General features: G+C 52.8%; 2 protein-coding genes across 4 annotated transcripts in view; one reads left to right on the forward strand and one right to left on the reverse strand.

Annotated features, from left to right (window-relative positions):
• The window catches only part of NHSL2 (NHS like 2), a 59,331-nt gene that overhangs the window by 17,569 nt on the left and 29,474 nt on the right, over positions 1 to 12,288 (reverse strand). Inside the window, exons 2-4 of one of the 2 annotated variants that reach the window (XM_061136722.1) lie at positions 3,548 to 3,703; positions 568 to 695; positions 64 to 259 (exon numbers count right to left, since the gene is read on the reverse strand). The exons of the other annotated variant lie outside the window; for it this stretch is intronic. Coding sequence (XP_060992705.1) covers positions 64 to 259; positions 568 to 695; positions 3,548 to 3,703 — 480 coding nt within the window. The remainder of the gene's footprint in view (positions 1 to 63; positions 260 to 567; positions 696 to 3,547; positions 3,704 to 12,288) is intronic. 2 annotated transcript variants of the gene reach the window in all.
• On the forward strand, positions 4,049 to 8,567 carry RTL5 (retrotransposon Gag like 5). Of its 2 annotated transcripts, none has more exons than XM_061136724.1 (2): positions 4,049 to 5,768; positions 7,990 to 8,567. In XM_061136724.1, the coding sequence occupies exons 1-2, from the start codon at positions 4,199 to 4,201 to the stop codon at positions 8,220 to 8,222; spliced, it is 1,803 nt and encodes a 600-aa protein (XP_060992707.1). In that variant the 5' UTR covers positions 4,049 to 4,198; the 3' UTR covers positions 8,223 to 8,567. The 2 variants fall into 2 exon arrangements, with proteins under 2 accessions (XP_060992707.1, XP_060992708.1); XM_061136725.1 differs by having other exon boundaries at positions 4,049 to 7,543; positions 7,990 to 8,127.

Genomic DNA, 12,288 nt, shown 5'->3' on the forward strand with positions numbered 1-12,288 from the left:
GGACAGGATGATCTATAGTTGGCATAGAGGGAAGCAAACAGAGGTGATGCTAAGCAACTCTACCGGAGACGTTGATGGGCACGATGTCAGAGTGTGTGGGACAAGACTGAAGCCACCGCTTCTCCTCTAGGATGGGCAGAGGAAAGGGGCTATTCCAGGCAGCTTGCTTGTCGGCTGTGGTAGGCAGGCTCAGGGAGGCCTCAGGGGCCCTCACACCCTGCATGGTAGTCTCATCCTCGCTCAGCTGCCATTTTGTGGGCTGTTGGGAAAGAAGGTGATGGGAAGGGTGTGCTTCCAACTTGAGATGGGCTGTGCCCACAGGATGGCTGTCTAGGCAGGGTGGTCAGAGGCTTCATCGGGGAGGCAGGAAAGCTTTTGGATAGGCTGCCAGGCCAGATGCCTGCTGTGCAGGGCCCACCTCAGTGGGGCCTCGGGATGGCTCTACTGGTGAGCAGAGGTAAGTAGCAGCTTCCAGTGGGTAATGAAAGTTGTTTCAGGTCCCCCGTCAATGGTCGTGGGGCAAGCTCTGCATGCTGGCTCTCCCAAGTGGGGGAAGAGGCAACTCACCATCAGTACAAACTCCAGACGCCTGGCAGACTGGAGCCTTGGGCTGGGGGTGGGCTCAGGGGCCTCATCAGCAGAGCGGAAGGTCTGCCCCAGAAGTCTGGCCTCCGAGTACTGTTCCTCATATTCTTCTGAAAAACAGCACAGTGGATACACACTCTAGGGAGACACGGCCAAGCGCCGGGCTGGGGAAGGACCACAAGCTGGGGGCTCCTGCTCTAGCTGCCAGGTCTGACTCGCATTGTTTCTTTAGGTTAGTTCCCAGTGTCTGAGCCTCTGGATTCAGGAATGGAAAAATGCCTACTTCCTACGAGGAGAAAAGAGAGTCAATGGATTTGAGTTGTGCTGGTTCCGGGACTAAGCCTTTGTCTCCATGGCCACCCATGGTAAGTGTTCAACTCAGGGAAGAGACTCAGGATGCAGATGTCTTTGGCCACTCTTTGCTCCAAGGCCCTCTCTTTGAAGCCCTGCAGCTCTTTAGGTTTTTACGCAATCCTACCAGGGACATGACCTGTGTGAAGCACAGAGAAATTTGCCTTGGGAATTTCAATGTTGAACATTCCCTTGGATGCCAAGAACTCTTACCTCAGCCTCTGAGGGTTTGGTTCCCTGCACCTTAGCCCCACTGTGGTGGAGGGCAATGTCAGTTCCAGGGGGGCTAAGGTGAAAGAGAGGGAAGGTGGAGGTAGTGGCAGAGGAGAAAGAGAAGTTGAGGGGCATTGTCAGGGAATAAGAAGGATGCAGAAGATTTGAATGGGTTTTATTTAAGTGATGGATTCAATGAAGGAAGTGAGGCTAAAGAACCAACAGTGCTTGCACATTCAAACAGAGACTTGAATCATAGAAACTTGGAGTCAGGAGGGGCCTCGAGGGTTCCCTGGTCCAACGTTTCATTCTGGGCTCCCGTTTCCTCCTCAGCAGCCCTTCCAGGTGTTTCTTCAGCCTCCATACACACCTGCCTGCAGAGAAGGGAAGCAGCCTTCCTCCCAAGGTGGCTCATTCCATCCAAGGACAGTTGGGACTGTCAGGCATATGGAAAGTTCTTCCTTATCTTGAGGTGAAATCTACCTCCCCCTAGGTTTCCACCCACCTGTCCTCATTCTGCCCATGGTGGTAACACAGAGCACACTGACTCTTTCTGCATGGCAGCTCCTCTCATCAGAACACAAGGTTCATGGTGTCCCTTGGAATCTTGCTTCTCTAAGCTGGCCACTGCCCTGGCAGGGAGGTGGGGGTCATGGCTGTTGTCCAATTGGGTGGCCACTCTAAAGTTTTCTCTTCTCCATAAAAGTTAGCCTTTGTTGGTAATGCATAAATGACAGCTGGTAAGACCTCTTTTCGCTTTTAATGTTCACTCAACAAATGCCCTCTTGTGGATCCAGCCCTATGCCAGGTGCTCCCAGAAACCTGAGAGTTCTAAGAGATGTGATTCTTTACACTGAGAAGCCCAGTCTGGTTAGGTGGACAAAATATATACCTGGGATTAGCAGAAGAATGAGTAAACGAACAAATGAAAGGAAAATCAGTTAAAACTATACAAGTGCTTTTGAGCTAGATGGCACAAAGGGCCTTGTATGAACGCTTAGGGAGGGAATCATGCAAAGTGCAAAACTAGTGTTAAAGGTCTTTTTGGAATCAGCAAGCATAGAACTTGGAAGAAAGTATAAGGATTGGAGTGAGGAAGAGGGAGGAAGGGCTTCTATGCTTGGAAAAGAGCCTCGAGTGGGACAATGAGTGCCTGGAGGGTATAAGGAGCTTGTAACTAGCCCTGGGGTTTTATTTGTATTTTTTTCTTGAGATCGAACTTACCTATAGTAAAGTACACAAATCTTCAGTGTGCAGTTCAGTGAATTCTGATATATGCATGCCCCTTGTAATCTCCATCCAGATATTTGCAGCACCCTAAGAGTTTCTCTCATAGCATTGAGTTTTAATCCTCTTGCCACTTACATTGGATAAATCCCACTGGTCAATGTGTTTGTTTTTCATGTTGTAAGATCTATCAGGGACCACATTGTTTTTCTCTTTTACGTTATTTTTAACATTGTGTCTAAATCAGCCTGTGTTCCAAAGGACACGATTCAGGAGTTGATGTTGCATTTTATCAGTATCATTTTATCCACCTGCCAGATACTGTTGCTAGTTGGTTTAGGAACACCCTATTTTTAATTCTCACCAAATTCTGCCATGTGGGGAACTGGAATCCCCGTTTTGAAGATGACTGACTAACCTGAAGCTCAGAGAGGTTGGGTAATATGCATAATGCCACACAGCTAGTTAGGTGTGGGATTCAACTCAGATTCTGGCTCTGTCTGATTTCAAAGTATGGGTTTTCTCACTTCACCTGGTGTGCACAGTCTGACTGCTCAGGTGTTATGACTGGGCTGTTTCTCTGGTTGTGTGGACCTAGCTTTGTGTACAAGGTGCTCATCAGTATACCTCAAAGACACTGAGCTGGGAATTGGGAATGAGATGAAGTCTGAGTGCTGTGTATTGGGCTTACTTGGTGAGGCAGGAGTGACCCAGGAGACACATGAACAAGGTTATTTCAAAAGCAGAGGGTGTGAAGCCCAGAGAGGGAGACCCTGTTGATGCCTCCTTTGTGTTTGGGTGCCAGAATTCCAAAGGCTTGGGTGATGTGGCAAGAGAAGACCTGAGGGTATGTGGACCCACATTTTCAGAGTCTCTCATCTGGTGCTCTTTGTAAATGACTTGACTCATGGCTCTGTCCCTTTTCCCCCAGAGACAAGTGAACTGAAAAAAAGGAAGGGGGGGAGCAAGGGGTGTAAACAGCCTTAAAATTAGAGTCTTTTGGAGTCAGTAGTTTGGAAGGTGAAAGATGGCAAGTGTGTCTTTTGTTTTTCAATAGGTTTTCTACTATTCTCTCTTTTTCTCTCGCGGGTCCCTGTCCTTTCTTCATCGCCTCCCTCTAGCTGCTGCTGGGCCCGTGGCCTCTGGCCGCAGCCCCCCTCCCTCTCAGTACCTTGCAACAGGCTCTGGAGATTGAGCTGCGCCTCGCGAAGCAGCTCCTCTACACTCGGGGGCCTGCCCGAGGAGAGGAACACGTTCACTGGCTGTCGCCATGACGACCTCGAGTGGGCAGTCGCTGTCGCATTTTCCCGACCCGAGTTAGCTGCAGCTAGGGAAGGAGAGAGGCAGTGAGAGGCGCCGCCAAGCGGGGGGGCGGGGGGGCTTGAGGGGGGCGGCGCGCAGCGGCCAGTGGGCTCCCGCGGTTCCCTAAGACCCGCCCCTGCCGGGGGTGGGGGGTGGTGGCGCGGGCCGCGCTTAAAAGGCGGGGACGCGCCAGCCGCAAGATTTTTCCTCGACAGATCGTGCCGCAGTCAGTTCCCTACCTCGCCGCCTGCCTCCGCCTGCCTCCGCCCGCCCGATTGCCGCCTCGCTGCCTCGCCGCCCGCCTCCTCCGCCCGGCGCCTCCCGGCTCCCGCCGCCGCCCGCCCTTTGCGATCCCCGGGACGAGGTAACGCGCCCCGGGCGGAGCCGCCAGGCCCTCCGAGCTCGCTCCAGTGGGTGTGGCTCGGCCCCCCGCGCGCCCCGCCGCGGCCCCCGGCTCCTCTCACGGCCCTATCTCCCCATCCCACCCCTGCACGCAGCCCCAGGGCCCCGGCTAGTCCTGATGTCCGAGGCGGCCGGGAATCTCAATAGCCTCCGCATGGCGAACGTGGCCCTGCGAGAAGAATTAAATGCCCTTCGCGGGGAGAACGCCAATCTGGGCCTTCAGCTCGGCAGAGCCCTGGCCGAGGTCAATTCCTTGCGGGGCAATGTCTCGAGCTACATGCGCTGGCCGGTCCCCGGGGTGCCCGCCCTTTCTGAGGAGAACTTTGAGTTCCCGCTCAGTGAGATCGACGCTGCTCCCGAGGGAGAACTGCCCTTCCTGTGCTGGCCTCCCCCGCGCACCGAGCCCGAGTATGCCCCGGACGAACTGTTGATTAGCGTGATCCAGGATTGCGGCACCTCCGGCGCACCCACCGACCCACCCCCGATGCCCAGTCCACCCCCGCCGGCGCTGCCCCCGCCCCCGGCCAAGGAGCTGCCCCCGCAGCCTCTTCTGCCGCCGCTGGAGCGGCCTGAGATAGAGCCCTTCTCGGGCGACCCAGTCTACCTGGCTGAATTCTTGATGCAGCTAGAGACTTTCATAGCCGACCATGAGGATCATTTCCCCGGGGGAGCTGAGCGGGTGGCCTTTCTGATCTCCTTTTTCGCTGGTGAAGCCAAGGACTGGGCCGTCTCAGTCACCCAGGAAGGGAGCCCCCTGCATGCCAACTTTCCGCGCTTCCTGGATGAAATCCGTAAGCAATTCTGTGGCCCCATTCCCCCAAGCGTGGCAAAAAAAGCCATCCGCAAGCTCAAGCAGGGAGACTGTACCCTGGGCAGCTATGCAGATGCTTTTCAGTTCCTGGCTCAATTCTTGTCTTGGGATGACTGCCGCCTTCAAAACCAGTTCCTCAAAGGCTTATCAGAGTTCTTCCGCAAGGAGCTCTTATGGTCAACTGAAATGGCCGACCTGGACGAGCTGATTCTCGAGTGTGTGGAGATAGAAAGAAAAGTGCGTGTCCCCAAGCCAATGCCACTCCCTGGGGTTCGCAATATCTTCTTCCCTTTTGCAGCAGACCGTAATCTCGAAGGTGAAGAGGGAGAAGAGTGCCACAGTGGGGATGAAGATGAAGAGGCACGCAAGCGCAGGATTCTCAACAAGGACCAGCGGAGGCGCGTGAGAGCTCTCCAGCAAGAGACCAGGGGGGAGGAGGAGGAGAAGAGGAGGAAGAGGGAGGAAGAGATGAGGAAGGAGCTGAAACAGAAAGGGGAGGAGGACAGAGAGGAGGAGGAAGAAGAGGAGGCGGAAGAAGAGGAGGCGAAAGAAGAGGAGGAAGAGGAGGGGATGAGGAAGAAGAGGAAGAAGGAGGAGGAAGATCAGAGTAAGGATAAGAAAGAAGAGGAACATGAGGGTGGCCGTCAGGAACCAGAGCAGGAGCCCGAGCAAGAGCCCGAGCAGGAGCAGGAGACAGAGGATGAGACCCAAGATGATGACCTGGATGAGCTGATGGAGATGGAGCCCACCTATGCCAACGCTTCATCCCAGACTTCTGGCTACTATCATGAAAACTTCCTAGATGTGTCGCCTCCCATCATACAGCCCAGCAGACGGAGGAACCAGAATCGACTCCCACTTCTGGAGGGCCTTCCAGGTACCAATTCACCATTCTACAGTTCACCGCCACTGATTCGCCGCGCAGGTCGCCTGGGGCAACGCCAAATCCGACGCCGTCCCCCAGTGCTTTTTCGCCTCACTCCGAGGCAGGGGGGCCACCGGGCTGCACGGGGCCGTATTCGCGTGTGAGAGCTGGAGTGAGCTGCCCCCTCCCCCACAACACACCCTTCCACTGTGTTCCCTGCCCCTGCTTTCGCTGCCACACCTGCCTCATTCACTGACCAGTACTTAAGGGAGTTCCAGACCTGCAGAACCTGAAGAAGACCTGGAGGACTCCAGACCATCCTGTGACTGTGACTGGGGAGTGACACTCGGGAAAGGAGGGCGCAGTGATAGCTGTCCTCTCAGTGTGCACTCTGCTCATACCTGCCAGGATCTAGAGAGCAGGTTTCTGGGCCTGTTCCCATAAATGAACTGGTCACCCTCTTGTATTTCCCCTCTAGTTGTTTTAAGCCCTCACCTCTCCTGTGTTAATTCACACTGTGTTCTATGGTTTAATCCTCTGGCTGGCTAACCTGGACTTCACCCAGTGGCTCACTGCTCTGCCCGGGACAGGCTCCACTGAACTTCTAAAACCACTGAAGTCACTTAGTAGGTATAACTGGTGGACAGCAGGATGCTACCAAGAAACGTGCCTGGAAGCCTACACTTGCTTCAGGTCACCCCTTCAGTACGAGGGCCCTGAAGAGTCCCCTCCAATTAGCCCAGTGAGAGAATGCAAAGCCACATGTCCAATGGATCACCCAGCTGAGACCTGTCTTCAACTGACTGAGCAAGCTGGTCCCACCTTCCCACAGACCATGGGCTTAGGGCCTTAGAGCTCCCCAGATCTGGGACCCTTTCCTCTTACTTCACTGCTCTCCTGGGCATCCCTAGTGGACACAGCCCAATATTCCATGCCCTACTCCTTTCCTTGACGTTGCCTAAAGGGTAGGCAGTTAGGTCAGGGAGGAGGAGGCGGAGAAAGCAGCAGCAACAACTCAATTTGACCTTGTAAGGAGTGACTCTTTCCTTAGGGATGGTGGTCTCCTCCCCTGGCCAGGCCTTGGACTGCAGTCTCCAGCCATAGGTCTTGACAGAAGATTTGCCATCCTTGGGGTTCCAGAGGTGGCTTAATTGGCCTTTCCTTCTCAGAATGCCAGAGAGAGAGAGAGGTGCAAAGCCTGCTCTTCAACTCCAACGTGAAGGACTCCTTAGTTCTGAGAGGAGAGAGGAAGGTTCTCTCTACAGAGACTGTGCCTCCTGCAGCTTTGCAACCGGGATGACCTCATGTCTCTCACATGAGGGGCAAGCCATAGTCTGATGCTGGGCATTGAGCAGATGGTGAGGTTTAAGAGGTTGACTGCCTCCTAGTAATTCCTGGAGCTTCTGGGTCCTAACCTAGGAGCCTTCACAGAGACCTGCTGCTGGCTTTGGGTCCAGAAGACATGGTTCTGCAGTGAAAAGTACATACTATGTTACTCTGGCCACAGAATGACAGCCAGATCCACTGATGGCCTGGACTGCCCTCCACACTGGGCTTCCTGCACAGGGCCAGGTAGCTGGGCAAGTGCAGCCAAAGTATCTGTGGCCAGAGGGAAGAAAACATAGTAAATTAAACCTCTGTTCCTCACTGGAGTCTGACAGATAACCTCAGCCCAGCCTTAGGATTTTGAGCTCAGAGGCAAGAAAAAGAAGCAGGAGGAAGAGGAGTCACAGAGAAACCCAGTCCTCCGACTGGTTTCCGGTGAGGTCTCTATTCATCAGTGGGAGGTAAGAAGTACTTCTGTTGCTCACACATTTCTCAGCCTGGGGATTGGTGGAGCCAGGTTCCTATAACCTGTTGCTATCTTTTAAAAAGGCTACTCCCTCCTCCAAAGAGAAAAGTAATACATAATCATTATAGAAAATTTGGCAAATAGAGAAAATGATGGGGATCCAAAAGCCACATTCAGAATCCCACCACACAGATGAGCCACACTCTTAACACTTTGCTGCCTTTCTTTCTAGTGTGTTCTTGCCATGTCTTTTCAAAGCTGAGATCTGCGAGCTCTTGATCAGCAGGATTTAAAATGGCTGCCACCTATGCAATCACGCAGACTGAATAACTTATTTGAGCTTTCTCCTAATGTGTTGGACACATCAATTGCCTGGTTTTCCCCATCCCCACCAGTTCAAAAGTAAATAACCTTGTAAAGAAAATTTTGTCTGTTTTTCAGCTATTTTCTCAGGAGAGAGTTCCAGAAGGAGGCCTGCCATTCTTCAAGGCTGTGGACTCTGTTTGCTGATGGCCAACATGCTGGCCCTGCTGCCCATGTCCCTGTCAGAGAAGTCCAAAGGACAGGTGCCTTGCACCCACACTTACAGGGACCCCTCATCACAGGCCCTGCCTGTTCCCATGGTGCTTTTCATCCTGAGCCCATTTAGCCTCGGCCGTGGAAAGAGCAGATGAGCAGTGAGCTGGTTTATGGCCCTCTGGTGGCAAGGGGGCTTGGGCTCCCCTTTGACCCTCTTCCCCTCCTTTCCCAGATCTTCAATGTTGTGATCTAACAGCCACAAGAGCTGTAAGAGGAACTATGGGCTTTGGGCTATTTCTTGGGTTTAAAGAGGGGTGGGTGGGGGTGGGGGTATGCATGCAGGGGTATGAGGGCAGCCCAGGGATTCCCAGAGACCCGGGGAGAAATCGTTTGAAACCAATGTGTTATTGTGTTATTGTTGTATTACTGTGTTGTGAAGATGAGAAATTGTTCTGTATGCTAAAGCTTTCTCGTCAATAAAAGGATAAAGGGTGTGTAAAGACTGTGTTTCTCTGGGTTATTGAGCAAATGCAGAAGACCACCTAGGAGGCATTAGGTACTTCCCAGACACTTTGCCTGGATCAGCCCTAGCCTGAAGCCTTGAAGTCCTTCAAACTAAGGGCTCCAGCCTACTGAATCTGTGAATGGCAGAAGCTGTCAGGAGGGAAGTGGAGGGACTAGGCATCTTAAAAAACAGCATTAGTTCTCCACTAATATAAAGATATGAGTGACCAGCCTTACCATCCTGTAACACTGCAGTCCCCCTGGCCTCCAAACACAACAGACGGCGCAACACGACTTTGGAGGGAGGGAGAGGGGAAGGAGGGAAGGCCCTTCCACTTTTTGGCACTAGATGGAGCTATGGGACATCAATGAGAAAGCTGGTGAAGATTTTTAAATACACTCTCGGAGCAAGTCCACGCAGACACTGTCCAGCAAGAATTCACTGCTCCTCACAGTCTGTGGGGTCAGAAGAAACTGAATCCCATTCTGGGGTTTGCTCAAGTTTCCCAGCCATGAGCTGAATTTTTCTCACCTGGGACAGTGGGTGAGAACGCTTCTGGAGTCCCTAGCAGTGGCTCTGCCAGGCACTTCACACCCATTATCTCATTCATCTCACTCTCCTCTTATAGACAAGGAAAACTGAGGCTTAGGGAGGAGAAAGCCTGGCCCAAGGTTTACAGCTACTAAGTGGCACTATCATAGCACCACAGCTGCCCATTCCTCAGCTCTAGGGATGCTTCACCCCTCTCCACCTCCCTCCACTGGCCCTCCAACAGGGTCTATCCTGTCCTGCCCACCACCGTACAGACATGCTGTGAGAAACAAAGCCTGGCATCAGATGTGTGCTTGCTTTGCCTCTTTATGGGGAAGGAACAAAGGGAGGGAGGGAGAAAAGAGGGAGCAAACGCTTGTTTCTGACCGTGTGCCAGGCACTTTCACCACATTTCATTCCCACACTCAGTGAAGAAGGTAATGGTGTCTTATAGAACTGAGGGACCTGAATTTCAGAGATACTAGGTTGCATGGTGGACTCGGGTCTTTGTGACTCCCAGATCTATACTCTCTCAACTCTGATACTCCAAGCCTTTTCCCAAGAAAGCCCCCTGTCACGCTCAAGCCTCAACCTGACCGGATTCTGGGTCTTTGCCAAAGCAACCAGGTGCCCGATCTCTGGAAGCTCCAGAGCCAGCCAGTTCTGTCCTTCAAGGAAGGGCCTGAAGAGCAAGGCAGGCCAGTGGCAGGGCTGAGTTTATGGAGATGAGTATGCATGAGTGTGTGGCTGACAACTGCCCCTTTTGGGGAGGGACAAGGCTGTGGGGCTATGAGCAGCATCAGTGAGTACTGGAGCTCCCCTTTCTGCTTCAGGGGATGAGATAAAGTCTCCAGCACCCAATGGAGTTTCTCATGCCATTTCAGGGAGAGCTAGGTGATCTCAGATTGCATTTGTGATGGCCTGTCAAAGGAGGTGGGGGCAAGTAAGAGCAGGCTCAGCCTTGCCAACCCTTGCAGTGGGGAGCCCTGTGAGTATAGGAAAAAGAGCCCCCTATTCCAGTCTGGTCACACCACTGACTGGATTTGGGACCCTGTGTGACTCCCAATCCTGCTTAGGACATAGCTTCCTCATCCATATAGTCCCCTGGGCCCAGCACACAGCTATCCAGCACAGGTATTAGCATTTCGTGATCCACACAGTAGGACCACAACCCTAGGTTAGTACATAAACAAAGAAGTGAGTGAATACATGGGCTGCTGGATGGAGAACTAGAGGTAGGCTGCCAAGGACATTAGCAGATGGTATTAAGTTAGAGGACTACAGGACCCCCTCCAAAATGGAATCAGGAGCCACCCCCTCCCAATCTAACTTAGAAGGATGTGCTGACATGACCTTTACTAGGTACACCTGTGAGATCTTGCAGTTAAGTTCACAAAACCATCTGCAGAAGCCTGAGTGGGGAAGATGTGGATGAGAAGAAAGGTGTGGAAAAAATCTGAAAGTTGATGGGGGCCTGAGGTGGTGAGGGCTCAGGATGAATCAGCAGAGTGCCATGGGTGCCAGAAATGCTAATACCTTCCAGGGCTGCTGCAACAGAGTGCATGCAGGACTCAGGAGATGGAAGGCCCTACCTGGGATCCTGGCTGCCCAATGGAAGTGACCAGGTTGTATCTCACAGAAGTCCATTTGCATGCTCCAAACAAGGAAATAGAACAAAAGCCCAGAAGAGGAAGCTTAAGGTCATTTGCTCCAACTGCAGAGTTCAACTGTGAGGTCTAGCAATTAGACATCCAGAACTCTTAGCCTCCACCCTCCACTCACACCTACACTGGTGGAATCAGAATCTCCAGGAATTTGTATTTCTAAACAGCTCCCTAGGCAATTCTAATGACTAGCCCAGCCCAGTGCAGAAAAGAGCCTTGGGGACCAACCAGCTCAGGTGACATTTAGTGGCCAGTTTGGTTCTGAGCCTTCCCATAGAGCTCCCCAGAGCAGGAGCCAGCCTGGAGATCCTGCACTAGCATATAGTATGGGATCAAGAAATATTTGTGCAGTGATCCCCCAGCATGTAGCATGGCCTGGTGTGAGCTTCCCCCTCCAGGACACTTGCTCAGATTGCACTTCCTGAGAAAGGTGTGCCATAAGATGGGCCTGGCCTTGAGAAACCAGGTCCACCAGAGCCTAGGCTGCCAGAACTGACTTCCCTGGGGCCTTGGCCCCCTCCCAGGGGATGGAGAAAGGCATTAACAAGGCAAGAGATTATCTCTAAATGGGAGTAAGGGCTCCACCTCCGGCTAGCACTTCCTGCTTCCTGCCTAGACTAGGGAAAGCTCCACAGATCACTTCTCCCCAGGGACTCCACAGACAGAAACACAAAGCCCAGGGTTCTTCGTTGCCCTGGTAACAGCGGGACCTACTGGGAAGAAAACAGTCTCCGAAAGGCCTAGGAGGGTGGATATTTCCTTTGACTGAGGGCAGGCTCTGACCTGCTTTTCGAGGCCCCTCTCTCCTTCCTGCCTGCCACGCGGAGGGGTAGAGCTGGGGCCCCTCACCTCAGTTACTCTCCTAGGAGGGCAGGGCCAGAAAGTAGGGCCCTGGCTGTTTATTCTGCTCTTGGAGGTGTTAGCCTGTGAATTCATGGCGATTGTCTTCTGGCCTGAAGAAGACTTTCCAAACACAACGAAACTCGAAGTGCCCCCAGCAATTGTGGTCCTGGTCCCACCTCCTCCTCACCACTTAGAGCAGAGGCAGAGCCAGAGGGAATGTCAGAAGTTCCAGACTCCTCCCCTCCCAGTTTAGCCCCGCCTCATCTCTCCGCCGACTACTTAATTAGCCTCCTTGTTGGTCTTGTTTGTTGTTGTTTAGTTGCTCCGTCGTGTCCGACTCTTTTACAACTCCATGGACAATAGCTTACCAGGCTCCTCTGTCCATGGGATTCTCCAGGCAAGAATACTGGAGTGGGTTGCCGTTTCCTTCTCCAGAGGATATTCCCGACCCAGGGATCGAACAGTAGTCTCTTTTGTCTCCTGCATTGGCAGGCGGGTTCTTTATAGTAGCGCCACCTGTTGGTCTAACCAGCCTCTAGTCTCTACCCCTTCTAATCAATCCACTTTCTGCAGCTTGGTTGTGGGGTGGGTGGGCATGGTTCTTTGAACAGGCAACTGGTCCTGTTGCTGCTATATAAAAACCCTTTAACAGCTCTCCTTCCTCTATTGGAAGACTTG

Source organism: Dama dama, chromosome X, assembly GCF_033118175.1.
Source record: "Dama dama isolate Ldn47 chromosome X, ASM3311817v1, whole genome shotgun sequence".
Lineage (NCBI taxonomy): Eukaryota > Metazoa > Chordata > Mammalia > Artiodactyla > Cervidae > Dama > Dama dama.